Source organism: Globicephala melas, chromosome 11 (assembly GCF_963455315.2).
Source record: "Globicephala melas chromosome 11, mGloMel1.2, whole genome shotgun sequence".
NCBI lineage: Eukaryota > Metazoa > Chordata > Mammalia > Artiodactyla > Delphinidae > Globicephala > Globicephala melas.
This window is the reverse complement of record NC_083324.2, coordinates 57,481,965-57,505,447: the sequence shown is the minus strand read 5'-3', so window position 1 is coordinate 57,505,447 and position 23,483 is coordinate 57,481,965. Positions and strand designations below refer to the sequence as shown.

The following is a 23,483-nucleotide window of genomic DNA, read 5'->3' as shown; positions in this document are numbered from 1 at the left end:
AAATGTGTTTAATGAAATTATGGCTGAAAACTTCCAAAGCCTAAAGGAGACAGATATCCAGGTACAGGAAGCACAGAGAATTCCAAACAAGATGAACCCAAACAGATCCATACCAAGACATAGGGTGGCTCATTGGATAAAAAAACATAATCCATCTACATGCTTCTTACAAGAGACTCATTTCAGATTTAAAGACACATACTGACTAAAAGCGAGGGAGTTTACATGAAAGATATTCCATGAAAAAGGAAACAATAAGAAAGTGGAGGAGCAATACTCATACCAGACAAAAGAGACTTTAAAACAAAGTCTATACAAAATACAAAGAAGGTCACTATATTTAGAATGATGAAGAGATCAATACAGGAAAAGGGTATTACACTCATTAACACATATGCACAGGAGCACCTAAATATATAAAGCAATTTTTAACAGACATAAAGTGAGAAATTGACAACAATGCAATAGTAGTAGGGGACTTTATCACCTCACTTATATTGATGTACAGATCATCTAGCCATAAAATTAATAAGGCAACAGTGGTGTTAAATAACACAACAAACCAGTTGGACTTAATAGATACCTAAAGGACATTCCATCCAAAAACAGCAGAATATACATTCTTTTCAAGTGCACGTGGAACACTCTCCAGTATAGATCACATGCTAGGCCAAAAAGTGAGTCTCAACAAATTTAAGAAGATAGAAATTATATAAAGCCTTTTTATTTTTTTAACCACAATGGTATGAAATTAGAGATCAATTATTGGAAGAAAAATGGGAAAAGCACAAACACAAAGAGACTAAACAACATGCTACTAAAAACCAGTGGGTCAATGAAGAAATTAAAGCGATAATCAGAAAATACCTGGAGACAAATGCAAATGGAAACACAACTTTCCAAAATCTATGGGATACAACAAAGGCAGTTCTAAGAGGGACATTCATAGAGATACAGGCTTACCTCAAGAAACAAGAAAAATCTGAAATAAACAACCTAAACTTCCTTAAATGGATTAGTAAAAGAACAACAACAACAAAAAAGCCCCAAATCAGCAGAAGGAAAGAAAAAATAAAGATCAGAGAGAAAATCATTAAAATGGAGACTAAAAAACAATAAAAAATATTAGTGAAACCAAGAGCTGTTTCTTTGAAAAGATAAACAATTTATAAACCTCTAGCCAGTCTCACCAAGAAGAAGAGAGAGGACTCAAATAAACAAAATATGAAAGAGGAGAAATAACAACTGATACCATAGAGATACAAAAAAAAATCATAAGAGAATACTGCAAACAGTTATATGCCAACATATTGGACAACCTAGAAGAAATGGACACATTTCTAGACACATACAACCTTCCAAGACTGAATCAGGAAGAAATAATAGACAATCTGAACAAAACAGTCACTTAGTAGTGAAATCGATTTTGAAATAAAAAAAATTCCAGCAAACAAAAGCCCAGGACTGATAGCTTCACAGGGGAATTCTACCAAACATATAAATAAGAGCTAATATCTATTTTTCTCAAACTATTCCAAAAAACTGAAGAAGATGGAGCACTCCCAAATTCATTCTACAAGGCCACCATTACCCTGATACCCAAACCAGATACACTACAAAAATTAAAGAAAATTACAAGCCAGTATCTCTGATGAATATAAAAGCAAAAATCCTCAACAAAATATTAGCAACACAACTCCAACACTATATAAAAAGGATCATACACCATAATCATGTGGGATTTATTCCAGGGATACAAGGATGGTTCATTATTTACAAATCAATCAGTGTGATACACCACATTAACGAAAGGAAGGATAAAATTCACATCATCTCAGTAGACACAAAAAAATGCATTTAACAAAATTCAACATCCAATCATGATAAAATCTGTAATCAAAGTTGGTATAGAGTGAACATATCTCAACATAATAAAAACCATTTTTAACAAACCCATAGCTAACATCACACTCAATGGTGAAAAGCTGAAAACTTTTCCTCTAAAATCAGGCACAAGACAAGGAACAAGACAAGGAACAAGTGATGAGAGTGGCCCACTCTCACCAATTGTATTTAACATAGCATTGGAATTCTAGTCACAGCAGTCAGACAAGAAAAAGAAATAAGAGGCATTCAGATTGGAAGGGAAGAAGTAAAAATGTCACTATTTGCAGATGATATGATGCTATATTTAGAAAACTCTAAAGTCTCCACCAAAAAACTATTAGATCTAATAAATGAATTCTGTAAGGTTGCAGGATAAAATATTGACATACACATCTGTTGCTTTTTTGTACACTAAAAATGAACTCTCAGAAAGAGAAATTAAAGAAACAGTCCGATGTACAGTCACACTAAAAAGAGTAAAATACCTGAGAATGTACTTAATGAAAAAGGTGAAATACCTGTACTCTGAAAATTATAAAATATTGATGAAGGAATTTGAAAATGATACAAAGAAATGTAAAGATACCACATCTTCTTGGATAAGAAGAATTAATATTGTTGAAATGTCCATATTACCCAAAGCAATCTACAGATTTAATGAAATGCCTATCAAAATACCCATGGCATTTTCACAGATCTAGAACAAATAATCCTAAAATTTATATGGAACCATAAAACCAAATTGCCATAGCAAACTTGAGAAAAAAGAACAAGCTAGAGGTATTATGTTTCCTGACTTCAGACTATGCTATGAAGCTATAGTAATCAAAACAACATAGTACTTGCACAAAACCAGACACAGAGCAATGGAACAGAATAGAGAGCCCAGGACTAAACCGATGCACTTATGATCTATTAATCTACAACAAAGGAGGCAAGAATATACAATGGAAAAAGGACAGACTCTTCAATAAGTGATGCCAGGAAAACTGGACAGCTTCATATAAAAATTGAAATTAGGACAATTCCTCGCACCATATACAAAAATAAACTCAAAATGGAATAAAAACCTAAATATAATATCAGAAACCATAAAACTCCCAGAAGAGAACATAGGCAGAACACTCTTTGACATAAATTGTAGCAATAGATTTTGGAGCTGTCTCCTAAGGCAAAAGAAATAAAAGTAAAAAGAAACAAATGGGACCTAATCAAACTTAAAACTTTTGTACAGCAAAGGAAACCACTGTCAATTGAAAAGACAATCTACTAAATGGGAGAAAATATTTGCAAATGATATGACGGATAAGGGGTTAATATCCAAAATTTATAACCAGTTCACACAACTCAATATAAAAAAAATCCTCAAAGAACTCAATTAAAAATAGCAGAAGATCTGAATAGACACTTTTCCAAAGAAGATATACAGATGGCCTATAGGCACATGAAAAAATGCTCAATATCACCAATCATCAGAGAAATTCAAATCAAAACCACAATGAGGGCTTCCCTGGTGGCTCAGTGGTTGAGAGTCCACCTGCTGATGCAGGGGACACGGGTTCGTGCCCCGGTCTGGGAAGATCCCACATGCTGTGGAGCGGCTGAGCCCCTGAGCCATGGCCGCTGAGCATGCGCGTCCGGAGCCTGTGCTCCACAACGGGAGAGGCCACAAGAGTGAGAGGCCCGCGTACCGCAAAAAAAAAAAAAAAAAAAAAAAAAAAAAAAAAAAACACAGTGAGATATCACTTCACACCTGTCAGAATGGCTATCATCAAAAAGTCAACAAATAACTAATGTTGGTGAAGATGACAAAGTAGAACTCTTGTACACTGTCGGTATGACTATAAATTGGTGCAGCCGCTATGGAAAACAGTATGAAATTTCCTCAGAAACTTAAAAATAAAAGTACCATATGATCCAGCAATTCCACTCCTGGGTATATATCAAAAGAAAGTGAAAACACTAATTAGAAAAGATACATGTACCCCAGTGTTCATAGCAGCATTATTTACAATAGCCAAGACATGGAAGCAACCTAAGTGTCCATCAACAGATGAATGGATAAAGAAGATGTGGTATATATAATGGAATATTACATGGCCATAAAAATAATGAAATTGCCTTTTACAACACTGTGGATGACCCTAGAGGGTACCATGCTTAGTGAAATAAGTCAGGCAGAGAAAGCCAAATACTCATATCACTTATATGTGGAACCTAAAAAATGAAACACATGAATGTAGATACGAATGTATATAACAAAACAGAAACATACAGATATAGAGAATAAACTAGTGGCTACAACTGGGAGAAGGGACAGGAACAGGGATGAGATAGGGGTATGGGATAAAGAGACACAAACTACTATGTATAAAATAAATAAGCAATAAGGATATATGGTACAGAACAGGGAAATATAACTATTATTTTGTAATAACTTTAAATGGAGTATAACCTATAAAAATATTAAATCACTATATTGTACACCTGAAAATATAATATTTTCAATCAACTATACTTCAATTAAAGAAATGGTGAGTAGGACATCAACTCAGTTACTTAGGTGTTCTCTCTGCTGTTGGTGTTGGTGACTTTCAGGAGACTATGGAAGGACAAAACAAAATCTGAAGTAGCACAAAGGAGGAATACATGGTCTACATCAAATTATGAACAATTTATAGCATATTCTAAAAAAATTACCCAAAGCAGGTGACTGTTCTTCTTAATTTGACAAAATGTAAACATTTTCTTTCACTAAAATCCCACTTTAAACAGCACTCTATTTGTGTGTGTGTTTATGTGATTTTAAAGGGTCATTCCAAGTAACAAATAATGATCACCACTGAGACTTCTAAGGATAGTAGGGCCAAATAACTGTCGTCCCCTTTATTTCATTGAGCTCCATAATGAGCTGGACATATAAGCTTGGGAATTAGCACTCAGTAACTAAATTACTCTGTTTAATAGAGGTGAAAATAACTTGAAATTCCCTAGGAAATTCCAGGTGGGATGACAGAGTAATAACAAAAATTAGAGACAGAAGAGAAAAAATTAAAATTGTGTAATGAAGCAGGGAAGGGCTTGGGGAGAAGAGAAGGAGGATTTTTTTTGAGCTGTCTGTAATGAGATTATCATTACAATGATACAATGTGAACTCTTTGCTTTCTGCCCCTCAGATATTTTAAATGAAGTCAGTGTCACCCATAAATGATTTTTAGAGTGGATCTTATAGGATGTTTTAAGAAATTTTGAGTTTTATGTTAAAATTTGCAGTTGGCAAATCCAGGAACCAAATGGCTTCACCAAAGCACAAGAGGACATCTAATCCTGTGTCCTATTTTGGGGAAGTTGTCTTGAATCATCTGAACTAAGATAAACTACCTAGTTGTGAGCTGACTTGAGTGTCTACCCCAGAATAGAATTGGGGGTGGCGGGTCCTAACCATCCTGCCCTTGCTGTTGGGCAAACTGTTCAAGAAAATAAAAAATGACCTGTCCTGAAGCACATCTGTTTTAGGGATACAATATCAATATCCATGAGAAATTGTGTAAACTAATCTGAGCTCAACCTTAAAAACTTTGGATGAATGCCTTCTTTGGAACTGGCAGTTACAGACACAGAGTTAGGGAATTACAGACACAGAGTTAGTGATGTGAGATCACTAGCATTTTTAGGTAAGCTCTTCATAAAATAGGAGTTGAGTGAGAACATTGAAAATAATAGTTTCACCCAGCACTGATAACACAGTTACCAAGGAAGCAGAATCTTTGGGGGAGGGAAAGGAAATTCACAGCATATGTGCTTGGTGGATCAAGACCTGTAACCTGCTCTAGGGCACAGTGCAGGGCACAGTGCTACATAGAACTGGATACCAGGAAAGTGTAGTGTCTTTTAGAAACTAGAGATATCCATGGTATATGGATGTATAAAATGTTTACTTACACTTAAGTATGTGTACCGGCAATACACCTATACTGATTAAGAATTTGACCTTTGTTATGAAATTAACTGGATCCTATTCTCTGATTCATAGTCTGTATAACTCTGGATAAGTTTCTCTCTCTGTGCCATAGTCCCCTCATCAGTAAAATTAGGGGAACAATATTATCTAGCATATAATTTTGCGGATAAAATTAGATAATCCATGGAAAGTACTCTGCATACCTATAATCTAAGAAGTAATACCAAAATTATGACATCTATTCCATTACTGGTATTGTTTTAAAAAATGACTTGAAGAAAATATACTGAAAATGTTAACAGTATATCTTGAATTGTATGATTGTTGAGTAAAAAAATACATTTGTAATTGTTGAGATTTTTTTTTGAAGTTTTCTTCATTGAACATGCTATTTTGAATTAAGAGGAAATTTCCCCAGCTGTCAAATTATTTCTGGGTCAGAAACATTCTTTTGTAGAAGACAAAATACAAATGATAATTCCTAAGAGAAAGCTCCCTTTAAAATCCTTTTAACAATTAAATACATGAATGCAATTTAAATTAGACTCTCTTTAGTGCCGTGCTATTCTCTAAAAGATAACTGATAAAAACTGATATGTTTTACTTATAGTTTACCTTAAGGTTAGTGTGGGTTAGAGTATTTGGGGATATGTAACACTGGATTTGTTATTCCCTAATGACCTTGTGTAAACAATTTCTAATGTTTAGCAACTAATAATTTTACTTAAAATAATTAGCTTGTGATTCCTTTGTAATAGTTAAACACCACGAATTATCCTCTGAAGGTCAGTGGCTAAAGTAAATGTCCTCAGTGGAATACATATGCCTTTATACATGGAAGACTAAATAATATCGACTGAGTGTCCAGTCTTTTAAAATGGAACTTTGAATCACGTCAAGTAAATTCACCTTCTGGTGTGTGCATCTCACATTCTTTTGATTTATTCTCTCTTCCCTTTTCCATGTCTTTATTAGATGGAGATCCAATGTTCCTAGTGTTAACTTTGGAATGATTCATTTCAGTTTACACCTAAGATTTTTCTAGCATTTCTAAATTTCTTAATCTTTTTCTTTACTCTTCTTGCTATTGTGTGCCTGTTCTAACTAGTGTAAGCTTCCAGGGCACTATGATCTTTGTTACAAAACATGCAAGATATGATGGGGCAGAAACATGAAAACACTACCACCCAGTTCATAATTGACTTACTAGGTAATGCATTTATTACAAAGATAAACATTTTTCCAATAATATATTTGGAACTCTTGTTCAATAAATACCTCAAGAGACTGTATTAAATTACTATAAATATACTTACTGGTGTCCAGGCCCTTGTGCTTTTCAGGATGGCTGTGATGTCTGCTTATATTCAAATGAAACTTGGAGCTTTATATTATAAATCCAACCAGGGTGTAAAGTATTGTTTTTGAAAATAAAATCTGAACACTCTGGCAGACTCTGGCTAGGTATTCATCAAAATTAGATATAATAATCAAGTGTCATTTTAACTCATCCTGAATGAGGACTGAATGGCAAAGACAGCTCATAATCAAGCAGTATCCATTCTCACTGTTTTCTGTCGTAAACGAAGCCCTCGCATTTTAGGTGGCCTCACGGCTGCTCGGTCTGAATCCACATACAGAGCCTCCATTGCATCCAGGGCCACCATGTGACCACGCTCTTGCCAAAGACACGTCAGCAGAGTTGATATATGAAGCCTCTGGTACATGTCCTTGAAAGGAAGCTTTTTGCTGTCCACGCTTTCTTTTTTCCACAGAGTGGAATCCAGAAGTTGTGATAGACAGCCTCCTTCATCAACACATATGAGAGGAACATCTTAGGGGCTGGAGAAGGGTGCGGAGAAAGACCACCTGCTCCTCCAGCTGCCTGTAGCCGCAGACTCTTGCATTAAAGAGAAATAACTCTTCTTCTTGTTTGAGACACATTTATTTTGGTCCCTGTTGAAAAAAACAAACATTATTTTAAAATACTACTTGAGAAATTGGAAATATTTATTATCATTATTATATTAAATTCATATGGCATTTTTTAGTATACAAAATATTCTTCAATTTTCTCAAAACTCACAAAATTCTTTGAGGTACATACTATTATCTTAACTTCACATATGAAGAAACTAAAGCTTGGGAAATTTTGCTTTGTCAGAAGTCATCCCCAGGAGCAAGGGCAAATATAGCACCTTTGAAGGTATGAGTCTGGTTTTGAAAATAACCAGCAGTAGCTCATGGGAGGTTCCACTGTGGTAACTTTGGTTCTCTGAAGTCTTTATCAGAGCTGTACCCTACTGCACTGAGTCCTGGCTCCAGTCCTGACTCACTCTTGACCTTGAAGAAGTTGATTAATCTCCGAAGACTTCAGTTTCCTCATACGCTTATATAAAGTTTGATTGGGGGAGGGTGGATGTTGGGAAAAAGGAAAATGTGTTTTTAAATAGAAAGCTGCATTTTTCATGAACAACAGCCTATTGGTTCTACTGCAAAGATATCTCATCTGGCTTATTTTGAGAGTCTGAAGTCAAGTGTTATAATTCTGATCTCAATACCACACCTCCAGTGGCAGACCTTATTAAATTTGTCTAGTAAGTAGCCCTTAATAACCAGCAGAAAACCAGCTGAGGAAGTATTGAGAAGTGTCAGAATTGGACATTAAGAGAAACCTTTTTAATAAAAGTAAAAACTCTAGTTAGATAGAGAATGTATGCCTAGGAAAGTAAGAGTGTATTCCCGGGCTGACAAGTATTGCTGTGAGAGATTTGAGTAGGTGTGGGAGGCACAGGAAAACAAGCAGGCCTTTCCATCTCTGTTATGGATCCTCCATGTGTTGAAATGATGGGCATTTCTAATCAGATAAACACTTTAACATGTGTAATACAGTTACCTCATATGAAATAGATAGCAAATTTGCTTTTGTTTATCCAGTTTAGGTGTATTCATGTTACACTTCCAATTTCATCCACACATAAAACTAAAAATTACTTTAAAAATTTTTATCCTTTGAAATTTAGGGAAACAATTGCTAGTTTGGGGGGAGGAGAGTCAAGAAAGGTAAAATATAATTAATATTATTTATGTTAATTTTTAACTAAATTTTGCTTCCTTGAAATCCAAATGCAAATCTGGTTGCAAAATGAGCTGGGTTTGAATCCCAACTTGAGGTTACTTAAAGTCTTTTAAACTCAATTTCCTAATCTGAATTATGTGAATACTGTGCAAGGTTATTGTGAGATTGGAGGTGTCTGTAAAACACCTAACACACGTGAGCAAAGTACCTGGATCAGACGCTGATCTGCTCAGCATATGAACTGAATTAATCAGGCCCCAATAATGACTTGGGTGCAGTACTAACAAAAAATCTGAGGGTATGTAGCTCACGCAGAATCAAGGCCAACATAATGCTTAACAGCCATCCCTTTAATATACTCCTCTATACTGACCAAAGTGAGGCGGCCAAGATAGCGAAGTGGTGAGTAGGAGCCAAATGATGACCTACACCTGCAGGCATGAGGCTGAGAGAGAAGTCTCGGTTTTGCTCACTTTCATGGAGAATGAGTAACATTTTCACCACTTCTCAAAAAGTATCTAGAAAATCCTGGTTCTCTTAAAGAGCAATGGTCATCTTGGTTTTATTATCTGCAAACGATTACTTGTCAGGCACAAAAACAATCCTTTCCTTCCAGTGGAGTCCACTGAGGAGTTAATGGCATTTCTGTCACTTCTTTTCAGGAATTTAACATTTTTATTTAGCTGATTAAAATGTGGTGTAGATGATAATCATGCCAGATTTTTTTTAACATCTGTATTGGAGTATAATTGCTTTACAATGGTGTGTTAGTTTCTGCTGTATAACAAAGTGAATCAGCTATACATATACTTATATCCCCATATCCCCACCTCTAGGTGGTCACAAAGCACTGAGCTGATTTCCCTGTGCTATGCAGTTGCTTCCCACTAGCTATCTATTTTACGTTTGGTAGTGTATATATGTCAATGCTACTCTCTCATTTCGTCCCAGCTTACACTGCCCCCTACCTGTGTCCTCAAGTCCATTCTCTACGTCTGTGTCTTTATTCCTGTCCTGCCCCTACATTCATCAGAACCATTTTTTTTTTTTAGATTCCATATATATGTGTTAGCATATGGTATTTGTTACAATGGAATATTACTCAGCCATAAAAAGTAACAAAATTGAGTTATTTGTAGTGAGGTGGATGGATCCAGAGTCTGTCATACAGAGTGAAGTAAGTCAGAAAGAGAAAAACAAATGCCAGATTTTTTTTTTAAAAAGAATCATTCAAACACTCAAAAATGGCTTGTACCAGATTTTTATTTCTCAAAGAGTTTCTACTAAGGGAAAATTTGCTTAGATTATGCCCTCTGTCATCTTCTCAGTAAATGTTAAATCAATGCAAAATGAGTGGATTTGTATTTCTAAAAATAACCTTTTTCACAGGAAGAAGAACTAAGGAAGAGTGGGGAAGCCAAATATGCACACTTGAGTGATGAACTTCATGTATTAATTGAAGTGTTTGCTCCACCTGGGGAAGCTTATTCACGTATGAGTCATGCATTGGAAGAGATTAAAAAATTTCTGGTTCCCGTAAGTGCTTTTCATTTTTACAAAGATGTTTCTCATCAGTTTCTATTAAAAAATGTGCCTTTGATTTTCACTGACTTTTTAGAAAAGAAACATATTGCAGACTAATTATCTGTAGAGTTGACATGAAGATTAAAATTAAAAAGAGTACAAAAAGCACTTAGCACAGGACCTGGTGCCACATAATGGTGGTTTAGAAGCAGCATTTGTCTTCAGTACACTGCATGCCACACACCCATTTGTAGCCATGAAGAATAAGACAGTTAACACATAAACACAAATACGTAACTGAAATTGTATACTTTTCTCTTGTGTCTTAATTACTTAGTAGTTGACATGTATTGTTCATAATTTTTTTTTTTCCTTTGCGGTACGCGGGCCTCTCACTGCTGTGGCCTCTCCCGCTGCGGAGCACAGGCCCAGCAGCCATGGCTCACGGGCCCAGCCGCTCCGCGGCATGTGGGATCCTCCCGGACCGGGGCACGAACCCGTGTCCCCTGCATCGGTAGGCGGACTCTCAACCACTGCGCCACCAGGGAAGCCCCCATAATTTTTAATTAGTAGAGAATATCTTCAGGTAGAGTGGAAGGGGAAAAAGATTAAACATAATATGTGTAACAAGACAACAATAGTGTTTGAAAATATCAAATGTATCTTATGCAATAGTATGTCAGGTGCTGGCTCATTATAAAACATAATGTAAATGTAAAATAATCAATACTAATAAAACTAGACATTTGTTGACATTACACAAAAATTGGAAAAATAAACTTATTGCACTATATGAAGGAAACAGAGATTGTTCATATAGTAAGGGAGCAAATTCAGGGTTGCATACTGAATAGAATTCTCTACTGATTTTCTAAGAAATAGAGGAAGGTTAAATGAATGAAGCTTTCCTAAAGGTCGACAATTTAGCATTCCAGGAAGAGGTTGTTTGAATAAAAATCTTGGCGTTAGGCTTGGAGCTGGGAATAAGATAATTAGAAGAGAATGCTGAGTTAAGTTTTCTGGATTGCCCTGGCAGGAGTCTTCAGTGGACAGAGAAAGAGAGAATAGCTAAGATTAATCTGTGCAATGAAGAAACACTGTAGATTTCTAAACTAAGCAATAAACTCAGAGGAAATGGTGGGTAAGATTCATTGATTGTCAGTGATTTTGATAATGGGGGAAAAAACAGAGAATTTCATAATGGAAAAGCGTCAAAATCTAACCACATAATCTATTTATATGCCCAGTTTTAAAATTCCTGTCAAAACAAGGTTATAGAATAATCCCATACCACTCTGATTATTCCATAACTTTATATGCACACAGAATTTCTGCACAATTTATTATCTGATACTTATCTGAACACTTCCCTAAATAGATCCCATGTTTCTTAAGAATGAGAATGCTATGTTCTCTCTTCCTTTTACTTCTGAACTAAATGCCTGGTTCTGTTGGGTAAACAGTTTTACTATATTTAGCTCAGACCAGACCTCTGGTGATCTAGGTGATCTAGAAAAAGGCTAGGACTGCCTACATTACTAACTCATTTTGTGACTGTAGACAAGTCAGTTAAATTCTCAGAACTTTAGCTTATTCATCTTTAAAAAGAAGGTAATAATAATAGACTGACATCTGTCATAAGTATTGTGAATATTAAATGGGGTAATGCATATGAAAGGACATAGAAAATTATAAAGCACTATATATATTTTTTATTATATATATTATATATAAGTAAATTGGTGTTTTAAATCTATCTTATTATTATAGCAGATAAAATCTTGGAATGACTTTTTGAGGTGAAATACATAAAATGAAATATTATCTCATTACTACATAGATTTTAGACCTAGGCTGCATGCTAGGTTAACCCTATTTTATTATAAATACCAGTAATACATCTTGCTTACTTCTTAGACCCCTTGATACTTGTAATCATTTCATTTATATCTTCTCCACTGAAATATATGCTCTATGAGGGCAGGGCTGGCAGTGTCTCTCATATTCCCATCATTTAGAGTCATACCTGGCACAATAAATATTTGTTTGATAGACTGACTGAGGGAGTGTCTGGGGATGATGCAGGGCATTAAAACCTCATCTGCGTGTGGTCTGGGGAATAGTACCCTACAATCAAGATGCTCTCCCTAAACAGATATAGATGGAGATGGAAAATGGAAAACCTTCCTTTGGCCAGTGTGACCTGTTCCTGCTGCCTCTCGGTTTCATCTCTGCCCGTCCAACAGCTCCTCACTGTGCATCAAACACCCCAGGCCCCCTCTGCACTAAGGGCCTTTGAAGATTCTTCTCAAAAATATTGACACAGCCATCTCCTTGTCATTCAGGTCTCAACTCACATGGTAGTATTGCAGGAAATTCTTCCCTCACTACACAGTCTAAAGTAACCTCCTTATATTTGTACAGCCCTATTATATTTTGTCCACGATACCACCAGACACCCGATTTAACACTGTGATTCACTGTCCCATCATGCCCTGACCCTCTTCACTTATTTATTTTCCTCATAGCTCTTAACAGCTTCATATGTACTATATATATATATATTTTACTTATTTATTGTTGGTTTTCCTGTAAAATATGTGTCATGAGGACATGGATTATTGTATCATTTCACTGCTTTATTCTCCCACCTTAAACATAGCCAAGCACATAGGAAGCACTTAATAAATATTTTTTTCTATGAATGAATAAGCTTTTAAAAAATAAATACTCTGATAACTCTCATTGTTGAATTAGTAAATTTTACAGTCAATGAAAGCCGTTCTACTTGGTAAATTTTTCCCATTTGCCTTGCTGGCCTCAGCACCAAGCAAAGGATGGCAGCTTCATTCATCACCAGAACCACAAGGGGCAAAAATTAACTGTCAGTTCTTTTTCTTTTATATGAAATCACTTGGTAACTCAGGTTTATTTTGACATTTATATTAAAGTCCATAGAAATACTCACATATCAGGATATTAATATTTACAAACATTACAGGTGAAGAATTATACCCAGTAAGAGGCAAACTAGAACAACATAGAAAGCTAATGTCAAATAGTACGGAGGTCCACTGACATCTAATTCCTCTACACAATGAAGCGTCTTTCCATGGTTAGAACTTTCATCTTCCTCTATGCTATCCACCATCTACCCAATTTCTCCTACAATGGGCTGTGATCGTCTAAGACTCCCGACTGTAGAACGTACAACTCCTCATGAAACGTCTGAATAATGTCAGATGTTGGAAAACAATACAGTTTTAGTACTTTAAGTGCTATGTTAAGACAAATGAATGATTATTGCCATGGGAAAAATTTCCAGCTTGGTGGTTTCCATTCAGTCCTATCAAAACAAGGAGAGTGGCAGGTCAATAAAATATCAATAACTTGAACCCTGCTAATTTAATTTAATTTAATTTAATTTAAACATCTTTATTGGAGTATAATTGCTTTCCAATTGTGTGTTAGTTTCTGCTTTATAACAAAGTGAATCAGCTATACATATACATATATCCCCATATCTCCTCTTTCTTGTGTCTCCCTCCCACCCTCCCTATCCCACCCCTCTAGGTGGTCACAAAGCACCAAGCTGATCTCCCTGTGCTATGTGGCTGCTTCCCACTAGCTATCTATTTTACATTTGGTAGTGTATATATGTCCATGCCACTCTCTCACTTCGTCCCAGCTTACCCTTCCCCCTCCCTGTGTCCTCAAGTCCATTCTCTACGTCTGCATCTTTATTCCTGTCCTGCTCTTAGGTTCTTCAGAACCTTTTTTCTTCTTTTAGATTCCATGTATATGTGTTAGCATACGGTATTTATTTTACTCTTTCTGACTTACTTTACTCTGTATGACAGACTCTGGGTCCTTCCACCTCACTACAAATGTCTCAATTTCATTTCTTTTTATGGCTGAGTAATATTCCATTGTATATATGTGCCACATCTTCTTTATCCATTCACCTGTCGAAGGATACTTAGGTTGCTTCCATGTCCTGGGTATTGTAAATAGAGATGCAATGAACATTGTGGTACATGACTCTTTTTGAATTATGGTTTTCTCAGGGTATACGCCCAGTAGTGGGGTTGTTGGTGAATGCTGCTAATTTTAAATCTTTAATGCTTTAAGAAGGTGCTATATTAAAGTTTTCCTTATATTAGCTAATTTGTCTTGCAAATACTGATTAGGAGTGTCAAATAAATTATTTGACAAATAACAACAAAAGGGCTATAAAACTCTAAACTAATAATGTGAATGCCCTTCTCTTCCCTTTATAAGCTGTAAAGGTAAACAAGCATTGTCATTATTATATTTTGTAACACGCCTTTTTTTTATAGTTCAAGCACTAGGACTGCCACAGAAGGCTGTGCAGACTGTGCCTTGCACAATGTTAGGGGCGACATTTATTAATACATCATAGTTTGTGAATGGGACTCCCTGGTATCCCCAAATACAGCTTCCTTTTTTCCAACCCTAGTCAGCAGATTACCTTAAAATAATGGCTATATTTAATTTTCCTAAATTGGCTGACTCTCACCAGCAATTAAGTTGAATTAGTAAGTTTTACTAATGCTGAATGATTAACTCATGATTAAAACAAAATACACTATCTCATAATCAGGACTTATGAAGCCTTCAGCAAAATTCTGCCCATTGAATGTGAATTTATACATCCTTTAGTAAAAAAAGATGAAAAGAGGAGTTTCCACACAAACAAGAAATTAGATTTAGGTCACAATAACAAATAGATTACTTTGTTACCTCCTTAAGAGTTAGTTACTGACAGAATTAAGAGATTACAGCACAGAGTTTCTACCAACTCTGTCACGGATGGCCTCAGACTTTCCCAGGGGGGCATGTGACCCAGCACTGTGGGATTATCAGAGTCTATTGAACGGGAAAAGTAGTATTTGTCCTGCCTGAGTTGTCTCTGATGATCGTCACTAAAGGTCTGTACCATTTAAAGAAAAGATGTGTGTGTGTGTGTGTGTGTGCACGTGTATCAGATCTCAGCAAAAACACTGTCCTATAGAAAACTAGCAAATCCAGAGGGACAGTCCCAACCCCCCATGTTTAGTTCCTCCTAAATGCCAGAAAGGAAAACATGCTGTTTGAAGCATTTTTATGTCAATTATAGTAACACCAAAAGTGCCGTGAATACTCACACACACACACACACACACACACACACACATACATATAACTTTTATACTTATGTAGTTTTATATCTGTGTGTGTGTGTGTGTGTGTGTGTGTCAGTGTCTGTGTCCTTTGTTAGTCCTATCAGTCTCACGTACACGACTTTAAGTCAATTCAGCACAGAAAATAATGGTTCATTCCAGGTTATTTCTCTCCTGCATCAGATTCAATAAATATCTTGGACAAAGATGTGATTCTTGAAATGGGCCAATTAGGGCATATTATATAATTTCAAGTTTGAAATATTACAAACCTATATAGGAAACCTACCAAGAGTGTGACTACAGAGGAAAAGTAAAACTCTTTTCCCCCTTATGGTAAAAGCAAATAGAGGACATTCTTGCTTTCTGTTCTTCAAAGACTGTTCAAAGACTGTAATCCTAGCTTTGAAATGGGAAAATGACACAGGTTGCTAACTGTAATTATACAGGAAAGTAAGTAGATATAAAGAAAATAAAAAAGAAAAGCAGAGTATTTTCAGTCTTGGAGATGGAAGAAGATCTAGACATTCATGCACTGAAAAAAAAATTTATAACGTTTTAGAAGATTATAAACATAATGTTTAGAAATAGATGTAATATAAATGTATAGAAATTCATGCTATGATTTGATTAAAAAGTGAAAATTTGGTCGGAGGCTTTTATGCAGGTGAAAAGAATATAAGGAAAACAATGTATTAAATAAAAACCCACCAGCCAGCAAAAGCAATATTGATAAGTGTCAAGACCACAAGTTACGCGTGCCACAACTACTGAGCCCGTGCGCCTAGAGCCCATGCTCTGAAACGAGAGAAGCCACCACAGTGAGAAGCCCGTGCACTGCTATGAAAAGTAGCCCCAACTTGTGGCAACTAGAGAAAGCCCGCACGCAGCAGTGAAGAGCCAACGCAGCCAAAAATAAATAAATAAATATTAAAAAAAATTTTTTTTAAAAAGACCACAAGTTGGGGCATGGCAGATACATTTTGTCTGGGGATGGCAGGCATTCACAATGTAAGGCAACAACATCCGGCAGGCCAGAGAGTGATCAGGTACAGAGTAAAACAATAACATCCAATGCAGAGGGAGAAACAGAACCTGGATGTCATTCCTTCATTGTTGTGGTGGTTGTTAAAATGTTGTCAAGAGTTTCCTTGGATTTCTATCTTCAAAACCAGTGAATTCCCTTTTCTTTCCCATAATTAACTATAGTCTAATAGTGTGGTAGCTAAGAGCACTAAGCACAAGCCATGCATCCGTGTAATTATTACTTGCACAGAAATGTTTCCTGTATTGCTATAGCACTATGATCATATTCTGATTATACTTGCAGAATTTTATAATCATCTAATATTGAGTATTCTTATCTGATATGTTGTAATAGATAATATAGGCCAATGACTTTAAAAGAATTAAAATTATTACTCGTTCTTAGAATAGAACTAATAATAATAATTATATAATTAATAATAATATGACATTATTATTATTATTGACACCCAAGGCCACTTTACCATTGTTAATTGATTGACATAACCTGAAAGACAGAAGAAAGAAGCAGTGGATTCTGTGAGTGTGATTTTTCTACAAACCCTAATACAAGTGTTGTCTTACTCCTCTCCAGTACAGATAATCAAAAGTTCACTTTATGAATCTAGGGTCAGGATGTGATCATCTGCTTTCTATTTAAGAAACAATTTATCATTAATTATCTCTGGTCTCATTGATGCCACTGTTCTGAATTCTCTAAGGCTACTCTCCATGAGCCTTGATTGCTTTTTAGATGCTGAGCATCATTCTCCCATCTCTACTAGCACCTTGATTTCATTTTGATGAGTTACTTCTTCCACACTAACTGATGTTATAATCAAAAGAACTGCTTTTGCAATCCCATATGTAGTCATTAACATGAAGGCTTAGCAGCATTCCTAAAAAGTTATCTGTGTTGTTACAGATTGTAGCTCCTAAGGATACAGGTTTGATCTCCAAGGGGAGAATCTCACCTCTTAATTTTATAGGATTTTAGTGTTAAGGAAAGTCTTAGAGGATCAATAGAATGTATATTATATTCAAAACTTTACTGAATGCTAATCCTGCCAAATGCATAGGTACATAATAAACACATGCCAACACTGACCCTGAAAATACTTTTATAGATGGACAAAATGTCTCATGATTACTGAAGAATTTGGTCCAAAGAAAGGGAACAAGGCAGAAAAGCAGCTCAATAATCAGAATCTGTTAAACAAAATATATAAATTTTAACTGAGTAAATCATTCAAATAAGTAAAATAAATGGCACTAATTAATGAAAGATGAAAGGTTTGTTTAAATAAGTAACATAAATGGTACAAGGCAAACAGTTTGTTTAAATTCAAGGAATATTTCTGAGCATCAAATGTATGCCAAGCACAATTCTAGTAATTTGTATTACATCAGCCACTGCCCTTGTAGAATTTAAGAATGAGAAAACTGTTTTCAAGACTTAAAAGATAAATATTATGGAGAAATATTGCAGAGAGAGTTGGAAATGGAAGACCAGATTGGAGAATGAGGACAGTATGGACAATAGTGATGGTAGATCAGGCAACACTGATCAAACAGAAAGTGTTATTTCTAGAGTCAAGAAAAATCAACTGTTGACAAAGACTACTGTCATACAGACAATGGTGAGTTATTCATTGAGACAGAAAGTGAAAAGAGAGAAGGTGGTGGGGGGCAGAGAAAGATAGTGTTTTGATTAGCTTCTTGACAGTGTTGATGACCCACTATTTCATATTGAAAACATATATTTTCACGCAACAAGAAAAACTTATAGAGAATACTATATTTTAAAACTGATTATTTTTGCAAAATTATGTATTCCTGAAATGTGCCTTCAACTTCTGTTTTTGCAATTAGGTCTTACTTTTTAAAGAGCTTATCTTGCAGCTCCACAAGATACAATGTAAGCTTATTTTGAATTGCCCTTCCTTGATTAACTGATCTCATTTTGCTGTTCTGAAGCTTCTTTCAGCAAGCTACAATGGAAAATGTTTGATTCCTCCAGACAGTATTCAACTTAGATATCCAAGGAACTTGGAAGAGTCCTCATTCCCCCAAGAAATGTATCTTCTATTTCATCTCTAATTCTTGCTTTTGTCCCTTTCTCTGCCTATTCTACCCAATCTCTCTACGTAGTGTATGTAAGGATGCATATACAATTCCTTAAAATACAATTACAAATGGCTTACTAGATAGTCTGTGCTCAGTATAGTACACTGGAATTGGTTTTATTTTTTTATAACCACTGTCCTTCTCCCTTATTCATTACCAACAATTTGAGCAAATCACTTAGCTTTATGCTCATTCTCCTTTAAGAAGAGTCTTAATTTACACAATGTAGGTTTTAAGTCCAGTCAGTTCCAATTTATGATTTCAAGTTTAAATCCAGTTCAAAGCTCCCCTCATCCCTGAATTTATGGCTTGGGGTGTAGCGGTGGTGAAGGAGCTGTGAGCTGCTCATTCAACTCCTGCCACTATCTCCACCCCGCAGGGTCTGGTGCTCCTGGAACTTTGTGGATGGTCTTGGCAGGTGGGGTGGAAGATGTTAAGAAATTGGAGAAAGATGGGCTGTAAAACTCACCCTGTAATAACCTGGTTAGTTCGGTTGGTTGGTTGGAGTTGTACTTCATGTACTTTCCTCTGATGGGCTATTTGGATGGTAGGCTACGGAATTGTTGTTGATCATCAAATATGAGTGAGCCGAGTGAGCTCAGGGAGCAGTTCAGCTTCTCACAACGCAGTGCTTTCCTTTCTCGCAGTACCTCCGGCTGCAGGTCTGCCTTCCTCCTGCTCCCAGCACTGCAGGTGAGCTTTGTCCTTTCTCTCTGAGCATGTGTAAGTTTCCTGCACCTGTCCCCAGCATTGAAGGATTTCACCAGGATCCGCGCAGGCCCCACCCTTTCTTCATTTGCCCACGGGGACGTTGGTGAGCTCTTTCCACTGGCAGTGTTAGGTCTTTCTCTCAGGACAATTCTCTCCCCATTATTTATATATTTTCTCTATATGTTTTCCTTTTTTTCTTCTTTTGTAACAACTCCTATTACTTCTGGCAAGTCTCCTGGATCTTTCTTCAAATAATCTTTTTCTAACAGTTTCTATCTTCTTATCATTTTAGTCATGTGTTCTAGAGATACGGTCTCCAAAGTCTTCTAAGCCACAAATTCAGATGAACTGTTTAGTTGGACATCACGTAGATATTGTTTTGTTGTATTTCTTCAGAAAGTACTATAACTGCATTGTCTAGGTAGTTCTTCTGTTTTTCTGTTCAGGTTTATTTCTGTCCTCTCCAGCAGCTTTATTTCACTGGGCAGGTTTTCTGACTGCTTTTTTCTGCTTTCCCTCGATGTCCTTTCCTTTTTCTTCCTCCTTTCCCTTCCCATCTTGATGTAGGTCAGTTTTCTGGGGTAACTTTAGAGCTCCAAAGTGTTAGAAACTGAAATAGTCTCCCCCATATGGATCAAAAGTGCAGAACTAAGCAGGCCACCAAAAACATGGTGAGAACCTAAAAAATGTCGTCTTGTTCTCCAGTCTCCCATCACTTTCACAGACTTGAAGCCTCACCCATTCTGGTCCTTCTTGGCCTCCCTGCCAGGGAGAATAGACATACTCCAGTGGGTCTGTGGCAGCTTTCCACTTGGATGAAGTTTAGATCCGTGCAAGACAAACTCTTTCCCAAATATCCACACCACCATGACCATTCTGAGTTATCTAACACCGGGTTTCATGTACTCGCTCAGCCCACAGGCGATAAAAGGCCAGTCCAGTCAATTCTGTTAGCTAAGCCTCTCAGAGGTTTCAAGGCCTGACGTACACATAAGCTTCTGAGGATGTCAGCATTTATTTCCCCCAAAATATACTGCTACTTTAGAGCTGGTAAAGAAAAAAAAGGGAGTTGCATTTAGGTCACTATCTTCCCAGAATTACTGTTTTCCACAGTTAGTTTAGTTTAATGAAATCACTTTTTACTTAGCATGTGGAAAAAAGCATCCAAAGTAAGTTTATAGACACCATAGCTTTTAAATTTTAACTTTGTGTATCATGCAACACTTCTAAGATAAGTACTTTATTTTGTGACAAATTATGTATTTAAAATAAAATAATAAAACTTTCCACAGAGAAAAAGCATAGCATTCCATGAACATCTACCTCTGTAAAGACTAGATACACAGTAGTTTCCATATGTTTTGTATAGATGTTACCAATTTGATATGCACGAGTTCTAATGGAGGTGTTTCCCTAATGGCAGAATTATTATGATAACCTATTTGGGAATTCAGAGCATTCATGTAAATGAAAAATTTGTCAGTAACAATTCCTATTTGCCATTAATAGCCAATTCTGAGAGTAAAATTCACTTTAATATGTTTTTCACTAGAAAAGTTAGAATGCTAGTGGTTTATTTCTGCTCTCTTTGTATACCTTCCACCTGTAGATTTTTCTTTAGGGAAGAGACAGTGTGTTGGTTTAGAATCTCTGACCTGCTAGGCAATATGGTGGGTGGCTTATAGACATTATCTTTTGTTGCCCTCACAAGCCTGAGAAGGATTTGCAGTGCTCATCACATAGGTGAGGAGACCAAGACTGAGCACCAACTGTAGCTACACAAGCACCCGGCGCAGCAAGACCCACCAGACATGACAGCCCAGGGCTTTCTCACTTTGGATAATAAAAGCAGAATAGAATGTCTAAGATTTAATCTGGTTAAACATCTGTATTTGATTACAAATCTGTTGGTAAGTGACATAAACCAGATTTAAATAAAACATAGGAGGGCTTCCCTGGTGGCGCAGTGGTTGGGAGTCCGCCTGCTGATGCAGGGGACGCGGGTTTGTGCCCTGGTCCGGGAAGATCCCACATGCCGTGGAGCGGCTAAGCCCGTGAGCCATGGCTGCTGAGCCTGCGCGTCCAGAGCCTGTGCTCCGTAACAGGAGAGGCCACAACAGTGAGAGGCCCGCGTACAGCAAAAAAAAAAAAAAAAAAACATAGGAAATACTACCTTTGCATATTTTCATTTGGTATTTACCATTTGGTATTTACCAAGATCAATATGATAAATAATTACCAGAAGCTAATAATTTGCTGTTGTAAAAATGCTAATATTACACGGCAGTTTTTAAGTCTATCTTCAAATCCTAATGTTTGGCAGAGATTTCTCTTAATAATGATCTCTTTCCCTATTTTGTTTATAGTTTCTCTTAGGGACTGCCAAAATAACGAATATATACCACTGGTTATTCTCAGGAATAAAAACAAAGCGCTGTTTGAAATTACCATTCCACTGCTTCATGAACGGTCCTCTTACCTGAGTAAACGAAGTTATAGATTTAACCAGTGTTCACTATGGGGAGGGCTGTTCTGTTTAATTTAGACCCTATGAGAAATGATTCATTTAGATTAGATCATAAAACCATTTACAAATAAGTAAACAGGTGGGGGTGGGGGAGAGAGAGATTGAGAGTCAGAGACAGAGGCTGGAGGCAGATTCTCGTGGAAATCCTAATCAGGAAAAACAGTGATAAGACCTCACAAATAACTGCATCCTGGGTGGTCCCGGGCACTGCAGGGAATCCCAGAAGTACCTCGAACATGAAAACGTCCCGCCTCTCTGTGTGCCTGGCCACTCCTCCATGTCTCATTTACCAACCCCTCCCCTCCTTCCCCCACTTCTGCTCCCTCAGGCTTCCTGACCCCTCCCAAGCTTGTTTTTCCTTCAGAGATGGTGTTGCCTCTCTCTCTGCCCCTTGGATCTCCTTTCCGTTGTACTCTCACTGTGCCCCTTATTCTCATTCTGCATGTATCTGTGATTACTGATTCAAAGCGCACAGCTTGGAAAATTGACTTAAATATCAAAGCACTTGCAAATAAAACCTAATCTTTTTCTGCCTCATATTTCACTGATATACTGTTACCATAAGGTATTTCTTTCTTCACTTTTTTCTCCCTTTCTTCCTTCTTTTCTTAAATTTCAGTGGAGGTATTTATCTATTTATTTCTTGTAAACATAGGGGAGAGAAATCCTACCACAGTCTAATAATTCAAACATAGCACAAAATTACAATTATAACTTCATACGTGTTGCTATATTTGTATGACTTTAACTGAACAGGATAGTTCTTAAATTTTAAAAGAAAATAGCGCAAATCCTAATTCCCTTAAAATGTATTCCAATTGAAAATACATAATTTTGATAGACCTTAGTTCATAACACTATGCCATCCATAATAAATATGTATCAAATGAATTATTTGATAAATCTCCCATATATGTTCTTAGTGTTGCTTAAATTAGCTTCATTTTTAGAAATTATAAATATATGAATGAATAAACACCTGATTATGCTACTATTTAGGGAGATGTTTCTTTTAAATACAGGACAGGGAGAGGCAAGAAAAAAATAAAATGTCTGAACCAGGAATAGTCACCTTATTCCAGTGGTTTCATGGCCTCTTAGGTCTCACAAAATCCACCTCCCAAAAAGATGAAGTCAGGGTTAGAATGCTTATAAAGTATGCATATATGCAGCTAAGCACAATATTAAGATTTGGGGAAAAAAGGTAAATATGTGAGATGATGGATGTAAAACAACTCAGTTGGGGGGAATTCTTTCACAATGTACACATATATCAAAGCATCACATTGTATACTTTGTATATCTTACAATTTTATTTGTCAAATATACCTCAGTAAAGCTGGAAAAAAACCAAAATTTATGTTATTTATAGACCATAAAAAAAAACTTGGGCTGTCACATCCTATGAAATCATAAAGACTTTGGCTCCTTAAGATTCAGTGTCATTTTCTTCTGCTA

General features: G+C 36.3%; 1 protein-coding gene across 1 annotated transcript in view; it reads left to right on the top strand.

Annotated features, from left to right (window-relative positions):
• KHDRBS2 (KH RNA binding domain containing, signal transduction associated 2) overlaps window positions 1–23,483 on the top strand; it is a 699,880-nt gene that overhangs the window by 305,556 nt on the left and 370,841 nt on the right. Inside the window, exon 4 of the mRNA XM_030840977.2 lies at window positions 10,317–10,463. Coding sequence (XP_030696837.1) covers window positions 10,317–10,463 — 147 coding nt within the window. The remainder of the gene's footprint in view (window positions 1–10,316; window positions 10,464–23,483) is intronic.